The 25,230-nt window shown below is 47.5% G+C and overlaps 1 protein-coding gene and 1 non-coding gene across 3 annotated transcripts in view; one reads left to right on the top strand and one right to left on the bottom strand.

Annotated features, from left to right (window-relative positions):
* The window catches only part of LARP1 (La ribonucleoprotein 1, translational regulator), a 58,659-nt gene extending 35,675 nt beyond the window's left edge, over positions 1-22,984 (top strand). The window contains exons 2-19 of one of the 2 annotated variants that reach the window (XM_069592469.1): positions 3,959-4,020; positions 4,284-4,349; positions 5,253-5,427; positions 6,319-6,447; positions 6,524-6,724; positions 6,824-6,986; positions 7,805-7,949; positions 11,045-11,219; positions 11,344-11,513; positions 13,660-14,052; positions 14,910-15,033; positions 15,156-15,361; positions 15,828-15,934; positions 16,752-16,903; positions 19,204-19,348; positions 20,744-20,853; positions 21,011-21,138; positions 22,645-22,984. In XM_069592469.1, coding sequence (XP_069448570.1) covers positions 3,959-4,020; positions 4,284-4,349; positions 5,253-5,427; positions 6,319-6,447; positions 6,524-6,724; positions 6,824-6,986; positions 7,805-7,949; positions 11,045-11,219; positions 11,344-11,513; positions 13,660-14,052; positions 14,910-15,033; positions 15,156-15,361; positions 15,828-15,934; positions 16,752-16,903; positions 19,204-19,348; positions 20,744-20,853; positions 21,011-21,138; positions 22,645-22,845 — 2,852 coding nt within the window. In that variant the 3' untranslated portion in view covers positions 22,846-22,984. The remainder of the gene's footprint in view (positions 1-3,958; positions 4,021-4,283; positions 4,350-5,252; positions 5,428-6,318; positions 6,448-6,523; positions 6,725-6,823; positions 6,987-7,804; positions 7,950-11,044; positions 11,220-11,343; positions 11,514-13,659; positions 14,053-14,909; positions 15,034-15,155; positions 15,362-15,827; positions 15,935-16,751; positions 16,904-19,203; positions 19,349-20,743; positions 20,854-21,010; positions 21,139-22,644) is intronic. The other variant, XM_069592470.1, reaches the window with a different exon arrangement.
* TRNAC-GCA (transfer RNA cysteine (anticodon GCA)) lies at positions 8,500-8,571 on the bottom strand. Its single transcript has one exon. It is a non-coding gene; the product is annotated as a tRNA-Cys (tRNA).
* Positions 22,985-25,230: the final 2,246 nt, after the last annotated feature.

Below are 25,230 nucleotides of genomic sequence, written 5' to 3' on the forward strand. Positions count from 1 at the left end.
CTCCCAACCCCTGTGTAGTTCAAGGGTCACCCCATACTTTGTGCTTTTACTTGGGTTTATACCAGGTGTGTTTGGGCTTAGGCCTATTTGTAGGCTGACAGAGACTCCTTGAGGCCAGGCTCTCTTCCTCTTCTGTGCTGAGAAAAAGGTGGAGTGGCTGAATTTCTTCAGCTGAAAGGAACTTCAGGCCTTCCCTCTGCTCTTCCTTCCTGGTGTGGCAGGGGTTTATACCACAGCCTCCCTGGGGACTGAGGCAAATCCCCCCCTCCCTCTCCTGGGGAGACCTGCCCTGGAGCCTTTCTTGGGGGGAGGGGGGCTCAGTGTGTGGGAAAAGAGCCAGGCACCGGGAGAGGAGGGTATTGGTTTAGCTCCCCTTCTCTTCACCACTCACAGTCTTAAGTGAAAATAGTGAGTTTGCTGATCAGATAGAGCTTCATGAAAAATCTCCTGGTCTCCCTGTTCCCTCCCCCACCCAACCTTGACTGCACAGAGAGATTCTGGTGTGCTTCATTTAATACACGAATGAGTGTGTGTTTGTAGAAAGCCCTTTGACCCCCTCGGAACAACATTCAGTACTGGCTCCTAGCAGACTCCATTTTTGCCTCTTGCATATCCCGGCTAACCCCTGCTTGCCTTGATGGAGAAGGGAGACACTCAGAGAGCCTCTGCCTGCCGTCCTCCTCCCCCTGAGTGCTGGGTTCACCTCGGCCCACCTCAGCACACCTCTCTCTGCCTGGGAACCTCTCCCCAACACCAGTGACTCTTCACCAGGAGATGGCAGGACGATGCTCTGAGATCACACCAGGGAGGCTTTTTGACCCATTTTCCACCAGTGGACACATGGAATCTCTGGTGAGCGGGAAGGAGCACTGGACAGAGGGAGCTGAGGCTTCTAGTGCCCATCCCGGCTCTTCCCAAGGGAAGCCCCTTATTACCCTCAGTTGCCTATCTGAACGGAAGAAATCAGAACCACGGGCCTTTTTTGCTGCTCTCATGTCCTACAACTGTATTCTTGGGCACGTGCGAGGTGGTGAGTGTAGTGCGTCCCCAGCTGGGCTTGGGGCAGTGGTGCTGGACATAAGGACTGGCCTCTTGCACAAAAGATTGGTGTTCATTGGGAGCCGTTTTAGACGCTAGGCCCTGTATATTGTGGAGCTGCACTGTGTGTGCCCACGTGTGTACACACGTGCGTGCGCCTGGTGAAGGTGGATGGTTGGGACGGGACCCAGAAAAGGGTGTGTCATTGAAGTCTTTTTTTCCAGCCTACCCCCAGGGCCTGACAGTAGCTCATCGGAGCCTTCCTGTGTTTCCCTGGGCCCTGTGGGATTTTAATAGAGCTAGGGATTTTGCTTCAAGGTAGCGGTGGTTCTCTCTCCCTAAAGTGTTTCTCTGTCTCTCCGGGGAATTTTCTTCCTTAGAGCAGGGGCAGCCTGAGGCCCTACGTGAGAGCAGAGCAGGAACAGGGTACTGAGGGTCCTTGGGACAGAGGGAGCCTAACTAGGGATGGGGCCTTTTCAGCAAACTTTTAAAAGGGCTGACTGATTGGTTTTCCTGGGTGTGCCCAGAGAAGCCACATTCCCATGGTCAGCTTGGGATTGGTGGAGGAGTAGGGAATCAGTGGGGCCTTTTAGTGGAAGCAGGGCACTCCCATTAAGGAGAGCCTGAATTTACAGCAGAACTTTACCATTTGTGATCTTGAGCAAGATGTGAGGCAGGGTAGTTACAGGATCTGATTCTTCCCAATTTTGAAGCAGTTTTTGTTCAAGGAAATAAGACAATGACCCAAAAGAACTTTGCCTTGAACCTTTTTGGTAGTCTTCAAGAGCACTTTGCCCTCTGAATCTGATTTCCCATTCCACTTTCATGATAATGACGTTGATGGTGCCGGCCTTTTGGCCTGCTCTTGTCCTGGTAGCATGCAGGGAGTGTTTTTGGGGTCTATAGGCTGGGTCCCTGGAGAAGTAATTACTGCCATAGCTCATGTGTAATCAAGGGAGTTGATCTTCTAACAGCTGCCTCTGCTGGTCCTAGTAGGGAGCTGCGTGGTATGAGGCTGCTCTGGGCCAAACTGGAGTTAGCAGGAGAATCAGTGTGGAGTAAGGAGTTCCCGTGCCCTACGGGCTCCATTGTCTTGGAACTGAAGAGATTTTCTGGTTCTCCACTGCCCAGCACTGGGAATAGGGGATGCTGTTGGGTTGGGTTATAGAGCCCCAGCTCTCCTTTGCTATGTGGAATGTCTTGAGGCAGTGGCTCCAGTATGGGGTAGAAGCCAAGAATTCAGTGGCCTCACAATTAGGAATCAGGCAAGGACTCCCTTCTCATTAAGGGAACATGCGTCTGATCAAGAATTGGAACATTCCTTTTGAGACCAGCTGGACAAATTTCTCTGCTCGGGGACTGGGGGCAGCTCTTGTCCTGGCATGGCTGGCCAACAGTGGAGGCAAAGGGATGGGTGAGCAGAGTCCCGGGTTGTGTCTTATCCTGTGGGTCTCTGGGAAGGAAGGGTTCAGAAACTCCTGGTCTTCAGAACCAACTTGGAAAAACAAGTGTAAATGTAGAAAGGACCAGACTTATTAGAGCCACTTCCTTATAACAATTTTTTTCCCCCCTTTTAAAAAGCCCCTGGATTTTCCTGGCTTGCCAGTGGTTAAGACTCTGCACTTCTATTGCAGGGGCTGCAGGTGCGGTTCCTGCTCAGGGAGCTGTGACCCTGCATGATGCCGGGTATAGCCAAAAAATAAAAATTAAAAGTAATAAAAATAGGAAGCTCTTTTCTGCCCTGGTTGAAACTACTGGAGAATCCCAAACAAAATTAAATCACTTTAAACATACTACTTAAGTGAAAGTGAAGTCGCTCAGTCGTGTCCAACTCTTTGCAACCCCATGGACAGTAACCTACCAGGCTCCACAGTCCATGGGATTTTCCAAGCAAGAATACTGGAGTGGGCTGCCATTTCGTTCTCCAGGGGATCTTCCCAACCCAGGGATCAAACCCAGGTCTCCTGCATTCCAGACAGACGCTTTACCGTCTGAGCCACTAGGGAAGCCCAAACATACTACTTAAGTCCTGGTAATATTTGGTTATATGTCTTCCAGATTCCTACTATGTGTATTTGTATGTATACCTTTTCAATTTATTTTACAAAAATAGGATTATAATTTTTTTTTCATTTACTGTGTTTATGTTTTCATATCAGTAGAGATCATTATCATTTAAGAACACTCTGGAAGTTACTCAACTTTTATTTAGCCAGTTCCCTACTGTTATAAATTATTGTCAATTTTTTTGAAATCATGAATAGCTCTTTCAACATCTTTGCACATAAGCCTAAACACTTGTTTAATTTGTATCATTAGGATAAATTCCTAAAGGTGGAACCATTGAGTCAAATGTTGGGGGGTGATGGTCTCGCTTTTCCTCTGGAAACTTGGAAGGCAGGCACGTCTTCCGTCGGTGGCTACAGATCACTGAGGACAGAGCTGCCTCTGATGCACATGCCTTAGAAGAGGGCTTGGACTTCTTGGTTGCCCACTTAGGGTTTTTGTCTTGCCTTCCTAAGTCTACTCACATGAAGGCTTCTAGAATGTTTGAGCCAGAGAGAGTCTTTCAGATTCCTTTATGGGATCTGCTGTGATGCAGGAGCCCTGAATTACAGAGCAAATCCCACCATGGACATAGAGTCTCCAGGCCTCAGTCCCCCTTACACAAGAGGGTAAGAGTTGTGAGAGACCAGTGTTGAATTCTGGGGTTTGGGCTGCCTGCTCTTCCATGATCTCACTTTCCATGCTTTCTTCAGAAAGCGGAGTTTGAGCATGTGTCCCTCTTCTGTCCACCACGTCTTCTGTCTGGGAACCTACAGGTTGCTTGGTGGCATGGAGCAGTGATGAGGGTGAGGAGCTGGTCGGGGCCCTCTCTGAGGGGCGCTGTATAACCACCTCTCCTTTCTTGCTTCCACAGAACATTCTGCCCCGGCCAAGGTGGTGAGGGCAGCAGTTCCTAAACAGCGTAAAGGTGGCAAGGTAAGAAATATGAGTTGGCAACCCAGGGGTGGGGGTGGGCTTCCTGGATGGAGGTGGTAGACTCTTTTCTGTTGTAGTGAGTGCTTCTGGGCTGCAGGGGATTTCTGAATAGCAGAGGCACTTTTTCTGGGTCTTTGTTGTGGATGGTTCTCGTGGACAGACTGGTTTTGGTTTATGATCTCTTGGTGGAGCTATATTTTGGATGAGGGCCTGAATGGTGAAGGCAGGGTTACCCTGGAACCCTCACAGAATGTCCCTTGCAGGTTGGTGACTTTGGAGATGCAATCAACTGGCCAACACCTGGAGAGATAGCCCATAAGAGTGTGCAGGTGAGTCTGTGGGGAGGGATGGGCAGGTTTGAACTCCGTCTGCATGTTCACATTTGGCCTCAAGCTTTCAGAGTCTCGGCTGTTAATTTTCTGTTTTTTTAAAGGAGTGGTTGGAAAATGTGGGCAACATTGAAATAGCTAAGAATCATCCTTTGAGTCCTTGCTGTGTGACAGAGACTTCCAAGTCCCGTTTATCCATTATTTCACCTAATCCTCAGTGATTCCTAGATAGGCCCTTCGGTAATTCCCATTTTACAGATGAGGCCGGGGGGTGGGGGGGGTGGGAGGTTAATCACTAGTCCTTGATGGCCAGGTGGGAATTGAAAGTCAGTGTGTCATGTTCTAAAACCTGTGTTCTCCACTTGGATTGCCTGTGAGTGCAGCAGAATGGTCATTAGGGCAAGTACCCACCTCCAGACCACAGGTTATGGAGAAGCTTACATAGCTTTCCTAAGCCCCAGCAGAAAGTGGACCCCTGGTCAGTCCTTTCCTCCCCACCATCTTTTTTTCTGGGCTGACGGCAAGGTCTTTCATCGGCTTTGTTCACAGACAGGGTTAGTGTGGACAGACCAGAGGCCAGTGTCTCCTCCATCCCACAGATGATTCAAACCACATGGTCCTGTTGTAGGGAGTAAACAGCTGGCCTTTGCAGGACACAGCCCGTGTCGAGGGGTTGTCTCTCTCATTTAGACTTAAGGGACCTGAAGAGGTGGGTTGTCTTCTGCCTCTCGCCTGTTTGGCCAGTCTTCCCTGCAAAGGCATGTCAGGCGTGAAAACAGGGCTATAGGATACATCCACCCCAACCTGCATCACGTGCTCCGGTGACAGGGAGCTCCCTTCCTTCCCATCCTGAGTGGCTTGCAGATGCATGTCACCTCCCTGTTCCTCTGCTTCCTGCTGCAGCCACAGGCCCACAAGTCTCAGCCTGCCCGCAAGCTACCACCCAAAAAGGACATGAAGGAACAGGAGAAAGGAGAGGGGAGCGATAGTAAGGAGAGCCCGAAAACCAAATCCGATGAATCGGGGGAGGAGAAGAATGGGGACGAGGACTGCCAGCGAGGGGGACAGAAGAAGAAAGGTGAGTGACTTGGAGCAGGACTTGGGAGAAGGTAGCAGGCAGAATCAGGAAATGTGAGAACTCAAGGGCTGCTGGAGCAATTTCAGGAGCCCCCAGAAGTGCTTGAGAGTCTGATGGGTGTAGGCTGCTAGGCCAGCAAGCTTCCTTCCAACTATCTATCCATCAGTTCTTTTGCTGTAACCAGCATCTGGAAAGCCCTGTCCTCAGCACTGAGGCTCAAGCTGTGCAGAAGACAGGGGGTCCCTCCCTCAGTGTGTTCTTGGTGTCTGTTGATGTATTGCTGCCTTGTGTTAGATTTCATTTAAATACAGGAGATCCCATTGCTCTGGCTGAAATGGCTAGGATACAGGTTTGGCTGCTGTCATACGTATCTGGAGGAACAGTGGTTTAACCAATATGGAAGGTTGTTTCTTTCACTTGAGAGCTTGGTAGAAGTAGGCCAGGCCTATAATGGCAGCTCTTTGATTCCTTTGTCCTGCTGTGTGTTGGCTCTTCTCATCTCAGGTGACTCACTCTACTTAGGGTGGGGAAAGGGGGGAATAGCTCCTTGCTTTTTAGGGACGCACCCTAGAATTGAGTGCTTGCATTCAGCTCTCCTTGGCATGTATCTAGGGGAGCCTGGAGGTACGGTCTTGATTCCAGGCTGCCATGTGTCTGGCTGTAAATGGCATGCTCGGGAGAAATCAGTGTTGGGAGTCAACCAGGAGTGTCCATCACACTGAAGTCCACCACTTTCTTATTTCAGGGATGAAAATGAGGTCCAGTGAGGGAAAGGCATTTGCCCGAGGTGAACGGGCAGTAAAAGCCCTTCCAGGGACAGAGGATTGGGGGTAGAGGTGGGCGGGAGGGGCCTCTCCTTCAAGCCTTTCTCGTGCCCACGCTATCCTCCAGGGAACAAACACAAGTGGGTTCCGTTGCAAATAGACATGAAGCCTGAAGTGCCCAGAGAGAAACTGGTCTCACGCCCTACTCGTCCTCCAGAGCCACGACACACCCCCACCAGCCGCGGGGAGATCAAAGGTATGCGCTCCCACTATGGAGGGCCTGGGCCTGGGGGTCACCCCCAGGCCTGACCTGATGCCCCCTCTCCCCATAGGGTCTGAGCCTGTCACCTACGTGCCCGTGGCCCCCCCCACTCCAGCCTGGCAACCAGAGACCAAATCGGAGCCTGCCTGGCATGACCAGGATGAGACATCGAGTGTGAAGAGTGATGGGGCTGGTGGGGCGCGGGCTTCCTTCCGTGGCCGTGGACGGGGGCGTGGTCGCGGACGGGGACGCGGACGGGGTGGCACTCGAAGTACGTGAGGCCCCTTTGGGCTCCGGGATGTCTGAGGGAGTTCAGCGGGGGCGGCAGGCGGGGATCTCCTCTCCCTCATGATGCTCGTTCCTCCCATAGCCCATTTTGACTACCAGTTCGGCTACCGAAAGTTTGATGGTGTGGAGGGGCCTCGCACCCCCAAGTACATGAACAACATCACCTACTATTTTGACAATGTCAGCAGCACTGAGATTTACAGCGTGGACCAGGAGTTGCTTAAAGACTACATCAAACGCCAGATGTGAGTGGACAGGCGTCTTCCTTCTGGAGACATGGGTGGGGTTGAGGGGTGCCTGAGGACGGAGTAGGGCTGTACAGGCTCTTCTGGGGATCACAGTGGTTGCTGCCTCTGGCTGGAGATGAAAAAGATAACTTGAGAGAACTGTACTTCTGTTTTAAAAATGAATCAGTTAATGTTTTTAAAAGGAAAGAAAATGTCTAGATTTTGTTCCCTTTGGGCCTCTATTTGTAATGGCAGCATTGTCAGAATGCTAATAGACACTCATGGAGTCCTCATTGATGAGGCCAGTGCTCAGCTTTATAGGCATTCTCTTACCTAGTTATGGAGTTACCTATTTAATTTTTATGAGCTGGGTTTTATTCCCTTTTTATTGATAAGCAAACAGGCCCAGTAACTTGCCCAACTAATAAGTGACAAGGCACAGATTTCAGTCTGTTTCTGTCTGACTTGCAAAACCTTAACTCCTAACCTCTAGTGGACTGTCTCAGTCCAGTGGGGGGAGCCATACAAGAGAAGAGATGACTGCAGTAGAGTGTGATAAGCTCTTTAGGAGCGGAGGAGAAGGTGACCAACAGTATTGGGACTGGGTTTTAAAGGATGAGGGGCTTGTCAGGTGTACCCAGAGGCTGAAGGGCAGAGAGAGTTTGACCCAAGGTTAGGGAGCCATGAGAGGATAACATCATCTCTTTCCAGCCTTTAAGATTGTAAATACAGAGGGACAGGGTTGGTCAGAGGCTGTATGAGGTTCCTGGAATGTACAGAACAAAGAAGGCACGTTCACACATGATGGAGCAATCACACTTCTCCCCTCCACCCAGTGAATACTACTTCAGCGTGGACAATTTAGAGCGAGACTTCTTCCTGCGGCGAAAAATGGATGCTGACGGCTTCCTTCCCATGACACTTATTGCGTCCTTCCACCGAGTGCAGGCCCTTACCACTGACATTTCACTCATCTTTGCGGTATGTCTCCCTCCCTGGGGCTGGGGTGGAGGGGAAAGAAAGATCCTTACTTAAGGAGCTGGGGTTGGGTCAAGCCGAAGAACCCCAGAAGAGTCCTCATCTCATTACTTGTGCTAAGGTTTCAAGGCTTGGCCAGCCTCTCTCCCTCTCCTCGTTCCCTTCCCTTCTCTATCTTACCTTCCTCCCCCCGGACCTCTTTATCATGGAAGACAGCAGACATGGAAATTTTACAGAAGTCAACACAGTGGTGTAACGAGCCCATTACCCATGCTCAGCAGCTGTCAATTCATGGCCAGTCTTATTCCATCTGTCTCCTCATCTGTTTCCTTTCCCAGATTACTTTGAAGAAAATCTCCAGTAATCTGACATTTTATCCATGTTTCAGTTAATCTATCTCTAAAAGATAAGTGAAAGTGAGGAAAGTGAAGTCACTCAGTCGTGTCTGACTCTTTGTGACCCTGTGGACTGTAGCACGCCAGGCTCCTCTCTCCATGGGATTCTCCAAGGCAAGAATACTGGAGTGGGTTGCCATTTCCATCTCCAGGGGATCTTCCCAACCCAGGGATCGAACCTGGGTCTCCTGCATTGCAGGCAGATGCTTTATCCTCTGAGCCACCAGGGAATCCTCCTGTTAAAGAAAAGTACTCACTGTATCATTATTACATATAAAAGTACTAAGAATTTTTTAATATCACCAAATATTTGTTCAGTTGCCAATTCACCCCCGTTTCAGAAGTTTTCTTTTAGTAGTTTGTGAATCAGGATCCAGATAAGATCAATACATTGTCTTATGATATCTCCTCCTCTCTCTCTTCCCTTGCAGTTTTTTGTTGGAATGCTAGATTATACAGTTTGTAGAATTTTCCATAGGACACAGTAGTACCATTTTACATGTTTCGTACTCCAGATTTTTTGTAAATTAGTGATTGAGAGGCCTGATCAGATTCAGGTTTTTTTCTTCCTTTCTCCCTCCTTGTTGAGAATACTTTATAGATAGTGATATTGATATATTCTCTCAGGTGGCACTTAATGAATGCTTCATCTGGTTCTCTTTTTTGTCATATAAGCTGTAAATTACCTGTTAATTCATTAGAAACTATAAAATGTTTATGTTCTGTCTGTGTCTGTATTTGTTTGCTGGAATAACTCTTTAAGGAGGTACTTTGCCTTATCAGCTGTTTGGTTACCAAGAAGCATGTAGTTTGTACAGGAAGGGCAGTTAAGTGCTTGATCTTTTCCTTTGTTAACCAGTTCTCAGAATTATGAGCTGATCCCTAATAACCTTCAAAAGTAACTGGTAAGGTCTCAGTTTGGTTTTTGTTTGTTTTTGTATCATTACAGACTAGTAGATTCAAGCATTTTGTTTCATTTATTGTAGTTATTATGCTAAATCAAATCATTACCAGTGGGACCCTGGCTCATCTTGTACTTTTGTTGCCTCAGATCTCGAATGGCCTTTTTTATTCTTTAGGACACTCTAGGTCCTTTATTTGGGGGAAATGGTAGTTCTAATGTTTAGATATCACAGCCTGAGTTGTAGGGTGTTTATTGCTACGCTTGGTCGTTGTCTTTTTTTTTTTTAATACATCATGAGATTACACTGATATTTTCTGTTAATGTTTCTCCACCGTCTTTACTTAACCCAAGGATCTTTTAATGTTTGTCACTATTACTTTCTCCCATGGCAAAAATGCTGATTCCAAACAACATCGGAGTAACTGTTCATTTGTTTTGCTGTACACATTATGCTTACAGTACCTCTCCTACTCCTAAATTTTTTTCCCCATTTATGCGGTCAGTGACTATTTTCTGAAGTTGAAATGATTTTTGTGTGGTTGTGTACACATTAGTTTTAGTAATTTTGCTTTGCTCTCACATTTTTGGGAATGCTTTCTTACCCCTAATTTCTTACTTGTTTTACATAAAATATTTCTGTAGCTCCAAAGGCAAATGGTATGTTGAAAGTCCAACTTAAAAGATTTTCTTAACACTTTTTTCTCTTACTATAAACAAACTTTTTTGAATCCTTTCATTAAAAAAATAAGTAAATGCCTTTCTGTGTATTATATACTCACCCTTTCTTAGATGAATCGTAACATAGCACATGTATTTCTTCACCATTTTTTGCTTTCACTTAATGTATCTGGGAGCTGACCACTTAGTAGTAGTGGTGGTGGTAATAGAAAGATACTCCTCGTTCTTATTTACAGGTGTGTGTGTGTGTGTGTGTGTGTGTGTGTGTGTGTGTATAATCTTTTCATGGCTTAGCCAGTGTGTCTTTTGTGTAGGAGTGGGATGGTTGAACTGAAAGGCAATGTGTGTATAATTTTGCTAGCTGTTACCTGATTCCCTTTCTAGTGTGTGTGCTTTCTGCAATCTCACCAGCAGTGTATGAGAATGCCTCTTTCCCGAGCCTCACCAACAGAGTATGTTGTCACGTGTTGAAATGTTTTTCTTTTCCTTTTAAAAGATTTTGAAAAGGAAATTCTTCCCTGCTCTCCATTACTTCACCCCCTTCCCCCGAGGTAGACGCCTGCAGCCCTGTCCCTGTGAACCCTGGAAAAATCTGTGTGCATTTGCATGTTTTTACTTAAGAGTTCCAACCCCAGTGGGGTCTTAAACTCATTGACCTAGACCTGTTTTTTGAGACTGTTAGCCACCTCAACACATTTGAAGCTGATTTTTAAGCCTGAGTGGTGCTGGGTTGAATGGCTGTGCCATAATTGGTTTGAATTGCCTATGTACTGGCAAGTTTAGGTAGTTCCCAGTTTTTCCTTTTACAGGCAGTGTTGATGTGAATGGCCTTTTGTCCATATCTTATACATGTTGTCACCTGTCGGTACAAGTATTTCCCGGATTGATTCCTGGAAGTAGAATGGCGGGGTCAAAGGGCAAGTGTGATTTGCATGTTGGTACCTCTTACAAGTTTGAACATCTCACTCATCTGCTGGTTGTGGAAGATGGGGCCAGTTTTCTCATACTCTGCCAACTCTGGACTTGCGCTGAGCTCATGGGGCTCAGTCATGCCCCAGCTTCCAAGATCTCGGTCTGTCCGCGTCTTCCCTCTGCATCTTCTCCCTCCTTCTCCCCTGCAGGCCCTAAAGGACAGCAAAGTGGTAGAGATCGTTGAGGAAAAAGTACGCAGGAGGGAGGAACCTGAGAAATGGCCTCTTCCTGGTCCCCCAATAGTGGATTATTCCCAGACCGATTTCTCCCAGCTTCTCAACTGCCCAGAGTTTGTGCCCCGCCAGCACTACCAGAAAGAGACAGGTAGGTACCCTGCTGGCATGTGGATGCCTCCCTGTTGCACTTGTCTTCTGGCCAGCAGTCCTGCTTGGGGTTGGCATCAAGAGGAGGGCTGGAGGGATGAGGACCTCCCCTTTCTACCCTTCAGAGTCAGCACCTGGCTCTCCCCGTGCGGTCACCCCAGTGCCAACCAAAACAGAGGAGGTCAGCAACCTAAAGACGCTGCCCAAGGGCCTGTCCGCCAGCCTCCCTGACCTGGATTCTGAGACCTGGATTGAAGTGAAGAAAAGGCCTCGGCCCTCTCCAGCACGACCCAAGGTGGGTGAGGCCTGTCCCCTGTCCTGGATTCTAGGGCCTTGGGCTGGAGAGTGCGGAACGGGTATCACATAGGCATAGAGCTCTGTGTTCTAAGGGGATAGAAGTCAGGTCAGGTAGTTCAGGGTTATGATGTAAGCTGCAGGTGACCAGTGAGTACAGGAAGGCTGATATGGCCTGTTTCCATTTCCAGTGTATCACCCCTCAGGACAGCCCTAGTTCTGTAGTTCCTGAGTGGCATTTTTCACAGGAGGAGATCATGCAGGCTCTGGTAGCAGTCTCATTGAAAGTTAAGTGTTTCTTAATACTTGGGTAGGTTTTTTTGTTTGATTTTTTTGATTTGTTTGGGGGCTTATTTGGCCAATCTGTATGGCATGTGGGCTGTTAGGTCCCTGACCAGGGATCAGACTTGGGCCCCCTACAGCGGAAACACAGTCTTAGCTACTGGGCCACCAGGGAAGCCACTTGGCTGTTCTTTTTGCCTCATCTAAGTCCTTGTGGCTGCATTATTTAGCGCCGTCCCCCTGAATTTGTCCTCACTGTCTCATCTATAACTCCATCAAATCCTTTGAAAAGGGAAGGAAGAAGGAGCGGACCCATGGCCTGGAGAGTGAGAGTCTAGACTGGAACACAGGTCTTCTGCCATTGCTGACTGGTGACCTTGGGAAACTTCTTTAGTATCTGAAGGCCTCAGTTTCTCTTAGGTTGAAAGGAAGAAGGGGTTAGATTGCTCTAGAAATAGTAGACCAATATATGAGCAGCTCACACATAGTCTTCTGTTAGAGAAGTATTTCAATCTGAAACTAAGATTTGAGGAGCAAGCTTCTCCATTCACCTGCCCATTGCCATCCCGTCTTTGGATGCCTTGGTCTAGGCCTTGAGAGGAGACCTGACAGATGACCTTGTATGGAATTCTGTGCCCCTTTTTCCATTGTACCACTGTGATCGACTCCCTCATCTCCTTCCTGCCCCCGCACCCCCGACCCTGTCTGTTCTGATTATTCAAGAAGTACCAGGTAGGCTAGAATCATGAGGAGAAGGTAGTAAGCGACAAGGACCTGACAAGGTTCAGTTCAGTCTTTAAGACTGTGGAGGCTTTGGAAAGGCCTTTCCAAAGACACCTAGCTTCCAGTCCAGAGTTAGAGCCCTCCACTTCTACCTAGCCTACCCTGACCCTTGCAGAAGAGAATAGTTTAAGATTTATAGAGAAAGCTTTATTTTTGGCACAACAGGGAATTAATGTTTAAAGATGTTCTGTGAGGTAAACAGATGTTTTACCTCCAAAAACTTTGAGATAATTCAGCTTATCAATACTCTGAAATTGTTTTGGCTGAAAGGAGTCTTGTTTTTTCTCTTGCCTTGGGGACATGCCATGTTTTTGGTTTTTTGTCTGTTTTACCTCTTACAGTCTTTGTCCCTGCCTTCATCTGGCTTACCTAAACAGGTCCTTTCATAATCACTTCTTCACAGAAGCCTTCCCTGAGTGTCCCCAGCCCCGCCCCCAGTTGCTTAAGTGCCCCTCCCTAAGTACTCCCACAAGGCCTATTTATAGTCTTTACCATCACATTGCAGTTGGTTGGTTGGCTGACTTTTTCTCCCGCTGAACTGTGAGCTCCATAAGTTCAAGGACCTGGTCGCAGGGCCTGGTACCAGTGGTTCTTACCCATTCAGCAAATAGTTGAGCATGGGCTGTTGTTCGGTCCCAGTCTAAGTTCTGAGGGTGCAGTGGAAGGCAAGGCAGCTGTGGTTCTTGGCTGGTGAAGCTTCCAGCTTATTGGGCGGAGTTGGGGATGGGGAAAAGGATGAAGCAGCCTGTTGAACTTCTTCATGTGCCCGCTCGGAGGCCAGGTGCTATGGAGGGGCATGTGTTTAGGTAAATGAGAGTGCAGTCTGTACATACAGGGAGCTTGTCATCTCAGTGTTTGTGAAGGACTGATGTGAACTGTGAGTGGAGAAACCCAGAGTCCTATGGGACATCCTTTTTTCGTGAGTGACTCCGGTGCTGACAGCTGTGACTTGGTGTCGTTATCAGGGCTGCAGATGTGACAGTCCCATGTTCAGGGGTCAGGGCTTCTCTCCGGGGACAGTGTTAGCCTGGCCTAAGGACTTCCTGGTGATTTTCTCTCTCTTTGGTCTCCCCCCATTTTAGAAGTCGGAGGAACCCAGGTTTGTTCACTCGACCACTCTGCCTCAGCATCTACCCTCTCAGCAGCTGATGTCCAAGGATCAAGATGAGCAAGAGGAACTGGATTTCCTGTTTGATGAGGAAATGGAGCAGATGGATGGACGAAAGAATACCTTCACTGCCTGGTCTGATGAGGACTCTGACTATGAGATTGATGACCGGGATGTCAACAAAATCCTCATTGTCACTCAGACACCACCTTACATGCGCCGGCACCCAGGGGGCGACCGCACTGGCAACCACACCTCGCGTGCCAAGATGAGTGCTGAGCTGGCCAAGGTCATTAATGATGGGCTCTTCTACTATGAGCAGGACCTGTGGACTGAGAAGTTCGAACCCGAATATTCCCAGATCAAGGTGAGCCTTGGGCATAGTGGTGGTGGGGGCCTAGGGTGCCTGTGACGTGAGGCACAGGAAAGCTGACAAGTGCATGACCTTGGGCACAGAACCTCAGCACCCTCATCTAATAAAAGGGGGTGATGATTGACAGTGCTTGAGGGGGGCATTAAGAATGAGAAGAGGTGTATAAACACTGTAAACTGCCCATGTGAGAGGTGATCATCCTGCTTCTTGATCATCTGTGTTTAATTTCAGAGGTTGGCTAGACACTTTTATGAAGAATAAGATTGGATTTTCATTTCTGTTAAATATTTAGGCATGTATTAAAGTTTAAAGGCCTTTTAAGGAACTTGCTTTTGAGTGTGGAATATGGAGAAAAGATAGGTCTTTTAAAAACTCACTGCTGCTTAGAAACAGTCAAAACTGGTGGTGTAGGCATTTTATAGAGTGTACGGAGTGGATGTGTATGGTGGTCAGTCTGCTTCTGGTGAGCCTCTGTAGTGAGTGGTAGTTGTAATGTGTTTTGAAATGAGAGAATTGCAGGAAGAGAGTTGGGGAGGGGAGGCTATAGCAGGTTCCTGGGGGGCTGGAGTTCTGACCTCAGTGCTGCTGTAGGGAGGGCTGGATTTCTGACCTCAGTGCTGCTGCAGGGAGGGCTGGGCAAGTCTTCAGCCCTGCTGGGTGAGCACACTCAACCCCTGGGCACCTGGGGTTGAGGCATGATGATGAGCAGCTGAGAGCCCAGGGACCAGAATTCCACATATGTGGACGTGGCAACTGCCCTCTTCAACTTCCTGTCTGTCTTGATTCCTAAAACAGGCTAGGGCAGTCCTCTTACCAGCCTCTTTTCCCCACCCATCTTGTGTCCTCTGTAGCAAGAAGTCGAGAACTTCAAGAAAGTCAATATGATCAGTCGGGAGCAGTTTGACACACTAACCCCTGAGCCCCCTGTGGACCCCAACCAGGAGGTCCCTCCTGGACCCCCTCGCTTCCAGCAAGGTGAGAGATGACCCCTGCCACCCTGGCCTGAGTGGGAGAGTCTGGAGCTGTCTGGCGGGGCTTCTGGGGGCAGGCAGGCACCGGCCTACCTCTGCTCACTGTCACCACTCTTGATTCTGCAGTTCCCACTGATGCCCTGGCCAACAAGCTGTTTGGTGCTCCCGAGCCTTCCGCTATCGCCCGCTCTCTACCAACCACTGTCCCAGAGTCGCCAAACTACCGCAATGCCAGGACCCCCCGCACACCCCGGACACCGCAGCTCAAAGATTCAAGCCAGACGTCACGGTTTTATCCAGTGGTGAAGGAAGGTCGAACCCTGGATGCTAAGGTGAGGTGTTGATGCTAAGCCGCTAAGTCTTGGGCTCACTTGACGGCCTTCCAGGGCTCCGCTTCTTCCCTTGTCTTGAGCTAAGAAAGTACCGCATCCCCCCGCCCTACCCCTCCCTGCTCCGGATTAGGCTAGTGGGCCCACTGGGATTGAGTGGCTCCATCTGCAGTGTGGAATGGGGTCTGGGAGTGGTGGCCCAAGCAGCCATGATAAGATCTAAGGAGAACTGACAGGTCCTTGAGCAGATCACATCACCCACAAGCCTCAGTTTTGTCACCTGTCAAGTAGGTGTGCCAGCTCCTCCTTACAGCTGTGGACAGCGCATGAGACTAGATATGAAAATGCTTTGTAAATTGTGAGATAACTCAGACTTTGGGAGGGTATCGTAATCTTACAAATACTTGATGCTCCTCAGAGTCATATGAGTATGACTGTATATTAACAAATCCCATACTGACCTTTGCAGACGCCTCGGAAAAGGAAGACAAGACACAGCTCGAACCCACCTTTGGAGAGTCACGTGGGCTGGGTGATGGATTCCCGCGAGCATAGGCCCCGGACTGCTTCCATCAGGTGTGGGCCGTGGGAAAGGGGGTCAGGCTGACTGCAGGGAGGGCAGCAGAGCTGTGACAGTGATGAGACCAAGACCTCTGGGGCCCTCATCCAAATCCAAAAAACCGGTAGTCTAGAGAGCTTAATCCAGATCCTGGGAAGAGGAAGGCTGCTTTCTGAAGTATGGTGGCTGCATGGCATTCTCATGGGAGGTTTGCTCAGTTGATTTCCGACGTGCATATTTGCTGCCTCCCTCTGGATAGCTCAGGAGTTAAATAAAAGTACAGCTGTGTCTGCTGGATACAGCTTCTGGGGGTAGGGCCTGGATTCCTTTTTATTCTCAGGAAAATGACCCCAGTGTTCTGAATTCCAGAGCAGGTTTGGGAGCCATTGACCTATGCACTCTTATTTATTCCCTGCAAAGATAGATGGTGGTTTTGCAAAAAATATGGATGGGTTAACCCATTTCAGCTTGTTAAGGAAAGTTAAATGTTAACATGGGATAAATAAATAGCTAAAAGCTCAGGTTTGGTCATTGTACAGATCTGAGATGTTAAATATTAGCTCTGTGACAGGGCAAGACTCCCAGTCTATGTAAGCCCCAATGTCCTCACTGTTAAAAAAACATCCAAAGGTTGGTTGAGTAAGTGAGACCCATGGATATAATAAGTGAGATCCATGCATATAGTTAATGAAGGGTCTAGTACAGTAGCTGGGCCTGTCTGTTAACACTGAGAGGCTGGATGTTGAAGGCTGGAAGGCACCAGAGGGACCCCTGCTGTCTGATGGTTGGCTGCTCTAGGGAACCTGGTGACACTCTGTTTCATGGTCTCTGCAGCTCCAGCCCCTCAGAAGGCACGCCTGCAGTTGGCAGCTATGGCTGTACCCCTCAGTCGCTGCCCAAGTTCCAACATCCTTCCCACGAGCTGCTCAAGGAAAACGGCTTCACACAACACGTCTACCACAAGTATCGTAGGCGCTGCCTTAATGGTAAGAAGCACAGAGGGAGAGGGTGGAGCTTCCTGGGCCACTACTGAGATCCAGAGTAAGGGCTGGTGGAGCAGGTGACTGTTCTCTCTAGCCTCAGAGCAAGAAGTGACATAACATTATAGCAGGAAGGACTGAAGTTAGTTTTAGAATATAGGAGGCAAAGAGGATCTGGTGCTTAGAATATTCCTGTTCCTTGATTTTTCTCTATTGATCTTAAAAAAAAAAAAAAATCCAGGAGTTTTCTTTCCTGTTTCTGATGAAACCATCGATGTTACAAACAAATATGCATGAGACAGCATATATTCTCCAGAAAGATGATGACCTGTGGACCAAATCCAGCCAGCAACCTGTCTTTGTACTGCCCTAGAGCTAAGAACAGTTTTTGTTTTAACATTTTTAAGTAGGGGTGGGGAGGGTGAGACTTTATGACAGAGACCGTATGTGACCTGCAAAGCCTAAAATATTTACTCTCTAGCCCCTTACAGAAAAAAAGATGGCTAACCCCTACTCTAGACGAGAATGTAAGGAGAGAACCTCTCTAGACACTCACATGTTTCCTTTTATCACAAAAGGAGATAACCTTTTAACTGTAGGTTTTTCTTAGGTTGTCTCTAAAGATGCTCATAGCCATGCGCACTTAGAGTTACTGGTCACTCAGCCTCCTTTTATTCAACAAAACATGGCTGCTCAATGCTTGATTCGTTAACCTTCCGTCTTCATGTTGTATGTGTGTGTAATAACAGCTTTAGTGTAAATACAGTTCACACTATATGATTCACCTGTTTGAAGTGTACAAACTCACTGGCTTTTAATATATTTGAGTTGTGCATCCATCACCAGAATCCATTTTAGAACATTTTCGTTACCTTAGAAGTAAGCCCTGTGCCCCTTACTAGTCATTCCTCCTCCCTCCACCTCCCCAACTCTTCCCAGACCTACACAACCACCAATCTGCTCTCTCTCTATGGATTTGACTTCATAAACATGGACTCATGACACGTGATCCTTTGTGACTGGCTTCTTTCCTTTAGTGTATAATTTCAAGGTTCATTTATGTTGTACCATGTATCAGTACTTAATGCCTTTTTATTATCAAACAACATTCCACTTTGTTTATCCATTCATCAGTTGGTGGACAAAATTTCTGCTTTGTCTTTTCATGAGTAGTGCTACTTTGAACATTCCTGTACATGTTTTTGTGTGGACATAGGTTTTCATTTATCTTGAGTGGAACCGTGTAATTCCCGGGTCATATAATAGGGTAGTTTTTGTAACCTTTTGAGGAATTGCTGCAAGACTGTTTTCCTAAGTAGCGGCATCATTTTATATTACTCACAGCAGTGTATGAGGGTTCTGATTGCTCCATATCCTCCTGACACTTACTAAGGTCTTCCTTTTGAGTATAGCCATCCTAGTGGGTGTGTAATGATATTCTGTAATGGTTTTGATTTTATTTGATATGGTTTTGATAGCTAATAATGTTGAGCATTTTTTCATATGCTTAATGGCCATTTGTATATCTTCTTTGGAGAAATGTCCATTCATATCCTTTGTCTGTTTTTTAACAATTATTTGTCTTTGTTATTAAGTTGTAATTAGTTTTTATTCTAAATATAAGTCCCTTATCAGATAATATAATTTGCAAATATTTTTCCCATCTTGTGGATTGCCTTTCCACCTTGTTTGTTGATCATGTCCTTTGAAATACAAAGGTTCTTAATTTTTAAATGATACCAGATTTTTAAAATTTTATCTGTTTGTTCTTTGGTGTTGTGTGTGTGTGTATATATATTTTAAAATTTTTAATTGGAAGATAATTGCTTTACAATATTGTGTTGGTTTCTGCCATACATCAACATGAATCAGCCATAAGTATGTATGTGTCTCTTCCCTCTTGAACTGCCCTCGCACGTACGATTTTTAGTTAATATTGTAGGACTCCTAAAATAATCGGTAACAATGATATGATGAATATAATTTGTTGAGTGCATGGATTGCTTATTTGTGCTTTTCCTGGCTCTAACTACACTGAGAGCAGTAATACTTGAGGTGGAGAGGTAGACCAGGATGTCCGCTTCAGTGGCAGATGCCACCTACTTCTGGGGGTGCTCAGGCCCCGTGCCCAGCAGCAGGGCCTGCTGCAGAGTAGTTAGTCCTCAGTGGATACTTCCCCGGAGACTTAACAGTGATGAGCAAAGGAACTGGGAGGAGAAAGGACTGATGTCTTTGAGCCACAGGATCATTTGTCCCCCACAGCACAGGCAGCCTGGCTCTAAATCATATCTTTCCTCCCCAATCAGAGCGAAAACGCTTGGGCATTGGCCAGTCTCAGGAGATGAACACTCTCTTCCGCTTCTGGTCCTTCTTCCTCCGAGATCACTTCAACAAAAAGATGTATGAGGAATTCAAGCAGTTGGCTCTGGAGGATGCCAAAGAAGGCTACAGGTGAGTAAGATTGGGGTGAAGACTCTGGTGTTTGAGAGATGGTGAGAGGGTATCTTTGTTGGATCTGCTTCCAGAACGGTGATAGGAAATCCATTGTGTATATATTTTGTGTACTTTATTTTAAAAAATTAGTACTTTTAAATAATATATTCAAAATTCAAAGAAGTCGTAAGGTTATATATAGCGAGAAGTCTTCCTCATCCTAGTTTTTTGGCCGTCTAGTTCCTTTCCCCACAGGCAGCCAGTATTGTTAGAATCTTGTGAGTTCTCTCTAAAAATACTTGGCTTATGTAAGCAAGGACAGACCTGTGTAGTCTTCCCCCCCACACACACACTTCTTTTGTTTATAGAAAAGATGGCCTCTATTGGGTAATATTTTGCACCTTGCTTTTTTAATTAATGTTGTATTTTAGAGATCATTCCATATCCATATATAAATAACTTTGTTGTTGTTGTTGTTGTTTTTATGGCTTATGTGGTCTTACTGTATAGATGTACCATAATTTAGTCTCCTATTAATAGATACTTCAGTTACTTTTAATATTTTGCTATTAAAAAAAAAACAAACTAGAGGGACACTTTTCCCAAGTAAAATCTTTTCTCTGTGAACAATTTGAAAAGGACAAATGTTTAAAGAAGCTGGGGGAAAACATTCTTCAGTCCAGAGACAACCAGTGTTAATGTTCTGCCATATTTATGAATTCAGGTCATAAAAGAGTGCTTTTTTTAATACGTTCTTCATCATTTATAAGCATGAGCATTTAAGTATCCATCAGTGTATACTTAAATTATAATTTTAAATAGATTGTATTATTCTGTTGTACAGTTATCATGATTTTTCTTAATCACTCTTCTAAGACTTAAGTTTTTCAAAAGAATGCTGCTATGAACAATTTTGGTACATCTATAAAATCTAAATCTACATTTCTGGTCATTTCCCTGTATACGTTGCTAGAATTGAAATTTCTGATTCCGGTGAGTGAATAGATGATCTAATTGCCATGGTCAAATGGCTTTGCAGAGAGCTCATGCTGGCGATTGACAAAATTTGCTTAGGGGACAGACAACAAATAGCTTAGGTTTGTGGAACATAAAGTCTCTTGTTACAACTCCTGTCTGCTCTAGCAGCAGAAAGTAACCAGTGATAACTTCATAGGCAGATGGGTGTAGGCAGAAGGCTGTTGTTCATTTGGCCCAAGTTTGCTGACCCTTGGTGAACGTTTAATGCTGGACTCATTTAGACTAGCATTAAATGCCAGCCTTCCCAGAGAACACTTAGCATTTTCTCAGTAATCCATGTATTTTAAATGGTTTCATAGATCTGTCATCCAGATACATTTCCTATTTACAGACAAAGAAACTGTCCTGATTTCACTGACTTGTGTTCTCCTACAGATATGGTTTGGAGTGCCTTTTTCGATACTACAGTTATGGCCTGGAAAAGAAGTTCCGGCTGGACATATTTAAGGACTTTCAGGAGGAAACCGTGAAGGACTACGAAGCAGGTAAGAGTCGGAGTTGGGACTCTGTGAGCCCTGGTCATCTATCTGTCTTCTTGGCCCCTGGGCTTGTCTGTATCACATCACATCCCCTTCTCCTGAGCCTCTCTATTCTTAACTTCTCAGCGGCCAAGCTTCTTTCTACCTCTCTATTTCCCTGCAGGTCAGCTATATGGGCTAGAAAAGTTCTGGGCTTTCTTGAAATATTCCAAAGCCAAAAATTTGGACATTGACCCCAAACTTCAAGAATACCTCGGCAAATTCCGACGTCTCGAAGACTTCCGAGTGGATGTGAGTGGATGTCTCTCATCTTTCCCACCCTGATTGTCTTAGAAGGAAAACTGAACCAGAGATCTGGATACCTGGGTTTCGATCCCAGCTGGGCCACTAGCCCAGGGACCCTTCTTGTCCCTTTTGGGCCTTAAGTTTCTTAAAGAGAAGGTATGAGAAGTGGGCAGTGGAGGCTCATTGGGGGGTTTGTGATCACTCCCCACTCCCTTTCCCATAGTGGATGTGGCTGAACCATTGTAATGCCCCTTCTGTCTTACCTCCATCCCTCTTTGCTGCTGTGCCCTATTTAGAGGTGATCAGGACGAGTACCCTAGGTAAATGTTCTTATTCTTTCTGGGAGAGGTCAGTTCCAGCCCTAAAACTTGATAAAGTATGTCTAGTTCTTCCCTGCTCCTCCCACTTCTTCTTGGCACAGTGACTCAACAGTGACATCCAGTGGTGGTCAAAGTTATGACTACTGGTTCCTCTTCTGTCCTGAGTGTATCAGGGATTCCAGAGATAAGTAAAACTTTTTCCTTCAAAGTGTTTATAGTGTAGTAGGGATATGCCAGTCGTGTTACTCCCTTGAAACCTTTTAGCAAAAGGGCAAATAGAAGTAAGTAATAGTCCTCACATACATTAAAAAATTTGACTTTATTGTGTGTCAGACACTATGCTTTAACCTTTTTAAACCTTTATAAAGTGAAGCAGGCAGGGTTCTTGTTGTCATGCCTATAGCAGTGGATGATCAGGAGCCCATGGCCAGCCAGTGAGATAGTGGCAGTACCGCTTAGGTGTCCTGACGAAAAGTTAGGCCCGTTTTCTTCCATCCTTAAGGACTTCCTCCTTTGGGGGCTGGAGCGGGGGGAGGGTGCAGAGGGTGCATGTGCAGAGAATAGGGAGACCTGTTGGGAGCAGAGCAGAAAGGGCTCAGCTTTGGCTCCCAGAAAGGGGAGAGGTGACCTTGGGGTTACAGGACCTCTGGCAGTGGTGAGGCTAGACTGGATCCCAGTCTGACTCTTAATCAGTGTCCTTTTTAGGGCCATGAGGCAGTCCCCAGGGCCTTCTGAATGGAGGCATGTCAGTGGATTGCATGCCACATTCCATGTACTGTCTCCTGAGCAGCCGCCACTTCCCAGAAGGGGAGCAGAAAGATGTATGGATAAGGCCTGGGCTTCAGTGCTGAATAGGCCTGTTTCAGATTTTGTCTTTACCCATTAAAAGTTCTGGACCCCTTGGCAGCAAATTATTTTTCTATGCTTCGCTGTCCTCATCTATGAAATTAGATGGTCATGTCTACATCAAAGGGTGGTGTAGACCCCATGAGTAAATGTGCATAAATCAGCACAAGGTTTGGCATCTTGGCGTGGAGATGTGCTTAATAAAACTAGTGACTAGTTTTTAGGGTTAAAAACCTATTTATTATCTACACTGGGAGGTAGGAAGTAGGGGGTTTCTGAATAGCCCTGGCAAGGGCGGGGTTGTGGGTAGTGCTCCCTAATCACTGTGACTCCCGCCTTGTTACAGCCCCCCATGGGTGAGGAGGGCAACCACAAGCGACACCCAGTGGCGGCAGGAGGTGGCAGCGGCGAGGGCAGGAAACGGTGCCCCTCCCAGTCTTCCAGCAGACCCACCAGCCAGCCCCCCACACCACCCACTGGCCAGCCCGTCCGGGAAGATGCCAAATGGACAAGCCAGCACTCGGATGCACAGACTTTGGGAAAGTGAAAAGCCCTTTAGCCCTGGGGTTTTGGGGGGAGAAGGGATGGAGAGGGTAGGTGAGCGTCTGTTGGGGTGCCCAGTCCCAGGAGAGGGGACAGAGAAGGGACAGGCCTGTAGTCATTAAGATGGGCCTTCGTGCTGAGTAGCAATGTGTATACCATTTGGGCTATCAGAGGTACCCCTGGGCAGGAGCCTCCACACACCCCCTTCCCTCTTCTCTTTCCATGACTCTTCTTCACATCCTAGCTTCTTCTAAGGGGGGGAGGGCAAGGGGGGAAATTTTTATATATATATATATATATATATATCAAGTTTTAAATTATTGATAGTTCGTCTGGATTACCAAAATCACTCTGCAGCCCTGCCCGCGGCTGGTAGGCCGCAACCCTGGTCCCCATCCACAGCTGCCTCCTGCTCCCCCTCAAGCCAACTATGCAGCCCACAAAAAGGCCCTGTGGGCCCCATTGCCCAGCACTGTTTCATAAAAGGCTCTGGCAGCGTCCCTGGGCCCTACAAGCACCAGCCCCTTGATCATCTGGGGCTTGCCATCGCCATGTTCTCTCCCTGCTGTCCCCATTACACCCTTCTGCCATCTTCTGGGAGGAGGAAACCAAAGGATCTAGAAGTGGGGGTGAGGGAAGGTTTCAGCCTCTCTACATCCCCCTCTCCCCATGCCCCTTACTCCAGCCCAGAGAGACGCTGCTCATACCAGAAAAGACTATTGAAAGATGATTTATTTTATTTTTCTCTGACCTTTCCATCCTTGGGGAAATGAAAAGGAAAAAAAAAAAAAAGACAAAATCGACCATAAAAGACCAAAAAAAAACCATCAGAAAACCCCCACCTAATCCACAGAAAGTGATGTCTTTCCCCTACTCTTGGGATTTTTTTTGTTTTGTTCTTGGAAATAGTATTTTTTTAAAAGTTGCCTTATTGTGGAGTGGGAATCTGAAATACCCAAATGCCTGTTTTCCTCCGTGGAGTCAACTTGAAGAGCTCGAACCTTCTCTGGATGTGCCTGGGCTGGATTGGTTAGAATCTGTCTCTTGACTGAGTTGCATGTACAGCACCTCCTGCCTGTAGGCAAGAGAGTTGGGAGTGGCTCAGATGAGAGCCGTGCCCAAATATTCCCGCTGTCGCGTCATTTGAGGCTGACACCCTGTGTCCACACGCTGCTGCCACCGTCGTGTCCTCGCTCTGCTTGCTGTTCCTTTCGCCAGGCTCCGTCCTGCCGTGACGCCCTTCATCCTGCCTTCGGAACCCCAAGGCCAAGTTTGCTTCAGATTGTTGGAGGACAGCACTGGCCTGGATCTGGGGCACACTTGTCCTCAGCCTGACCGTCTTCCCCCACCTCAGAGGGGAAGGGTGAACACTTGGCAGCTGAGGCTTGGAAACATTGCTTGCGTTCCCTCGATCGATCTCTGAGACCTCTAGGAGGCTTTGTCTCTTAAAAGGTGGAGAAGGATGCTGTTCTCCTCCCGTGGGCCGGGTGGGTTTGTCCATCTTGCATCACCCCTCTGCAAGCCATCTCTGCCCACCTTCCAGTTGACCCTGCCTAGGAACCAAGTGATGAGGAGGCTTTGAGGGTATGGGTAATCCTGCCAGTTGGAGAAGCCCCATGGCCGGAAGGTATATGTGGACATAGAGTATGCCTATCTTCACTTCTCCAGCCACTGACTGACTGTCTCGGGCTGTGGATGATTAGTGCAATGGCCGGTCTCCTGGCAGCTGCAGCTAGGGACGGTGACCCATGACTGGCCTTCATAGACTGGACTGGGGGCTGGGCGTGGGCATGATGACACACTCACCCCGAGGTGGTGGTGGTCATGCGCTCACACTCTCAGCTCTCTTCAACTGCTTCCTCTGTTGGGCCCCAAATTTGGGAGTAGAGGCCAGCATCTCAGGCTGGCAAGGGCTTGTCTTCTGTCTTGGGCACCTCACTGCTGTGCCACCCCGCCCACCCCAGCCTCCACCCTCCCATTATGGGGAAGCCTATCTCCATCCCTCTGAGCTGGTTGCTTAGAAGGCCAAGATGAGTGTCTGCTCTGTGCTCTGACAGTGGAGTCTGGGCCTCTCCCTTCCCAGCCCGGTGCCTGCCCCATGATGTACCACACACCGGACACCTGGACCCCCTCCTTCCCTTAATTGCCCCTTTTCCTTCGGGTTGCTCGGCCCTGTACTGCTTCCAGCACCATAGTAACCTCAGTGTGTGTTCTCTGCTGGGTTTGGGGTCACAAGGAAGCCTTGAGAGTGTGGGCTGTTGTCTAGAGTTTACTCCCAGGCCAGGGGCCTGCCATCCTCTCCCTGACCCTCCCCACAGACACCCCAGAAAGAAGAAGCCCCTTTGGGGTAGGGAGGTGAGGACTTCATCTCAATACAGGCTGGGGAGGA

The sequence above is a fragment of the Ovis canadensis genome, chromosome 5 (genome assembly GCF_042477335.2).
Source record: "Ovis canadensis isolate MfBH-ARS-UI-01 breed Bighorn chromosome 5, ARS-UI_OviCan_v2, whole genome shotgun sequence".
Taxonomy (NCBI): domain Eukaryota; kingdom Metazoa; phylum Chordata; class Mammalia; order Artiodactyla; family Bovidae; genus Ovis; species Ovis canadensis.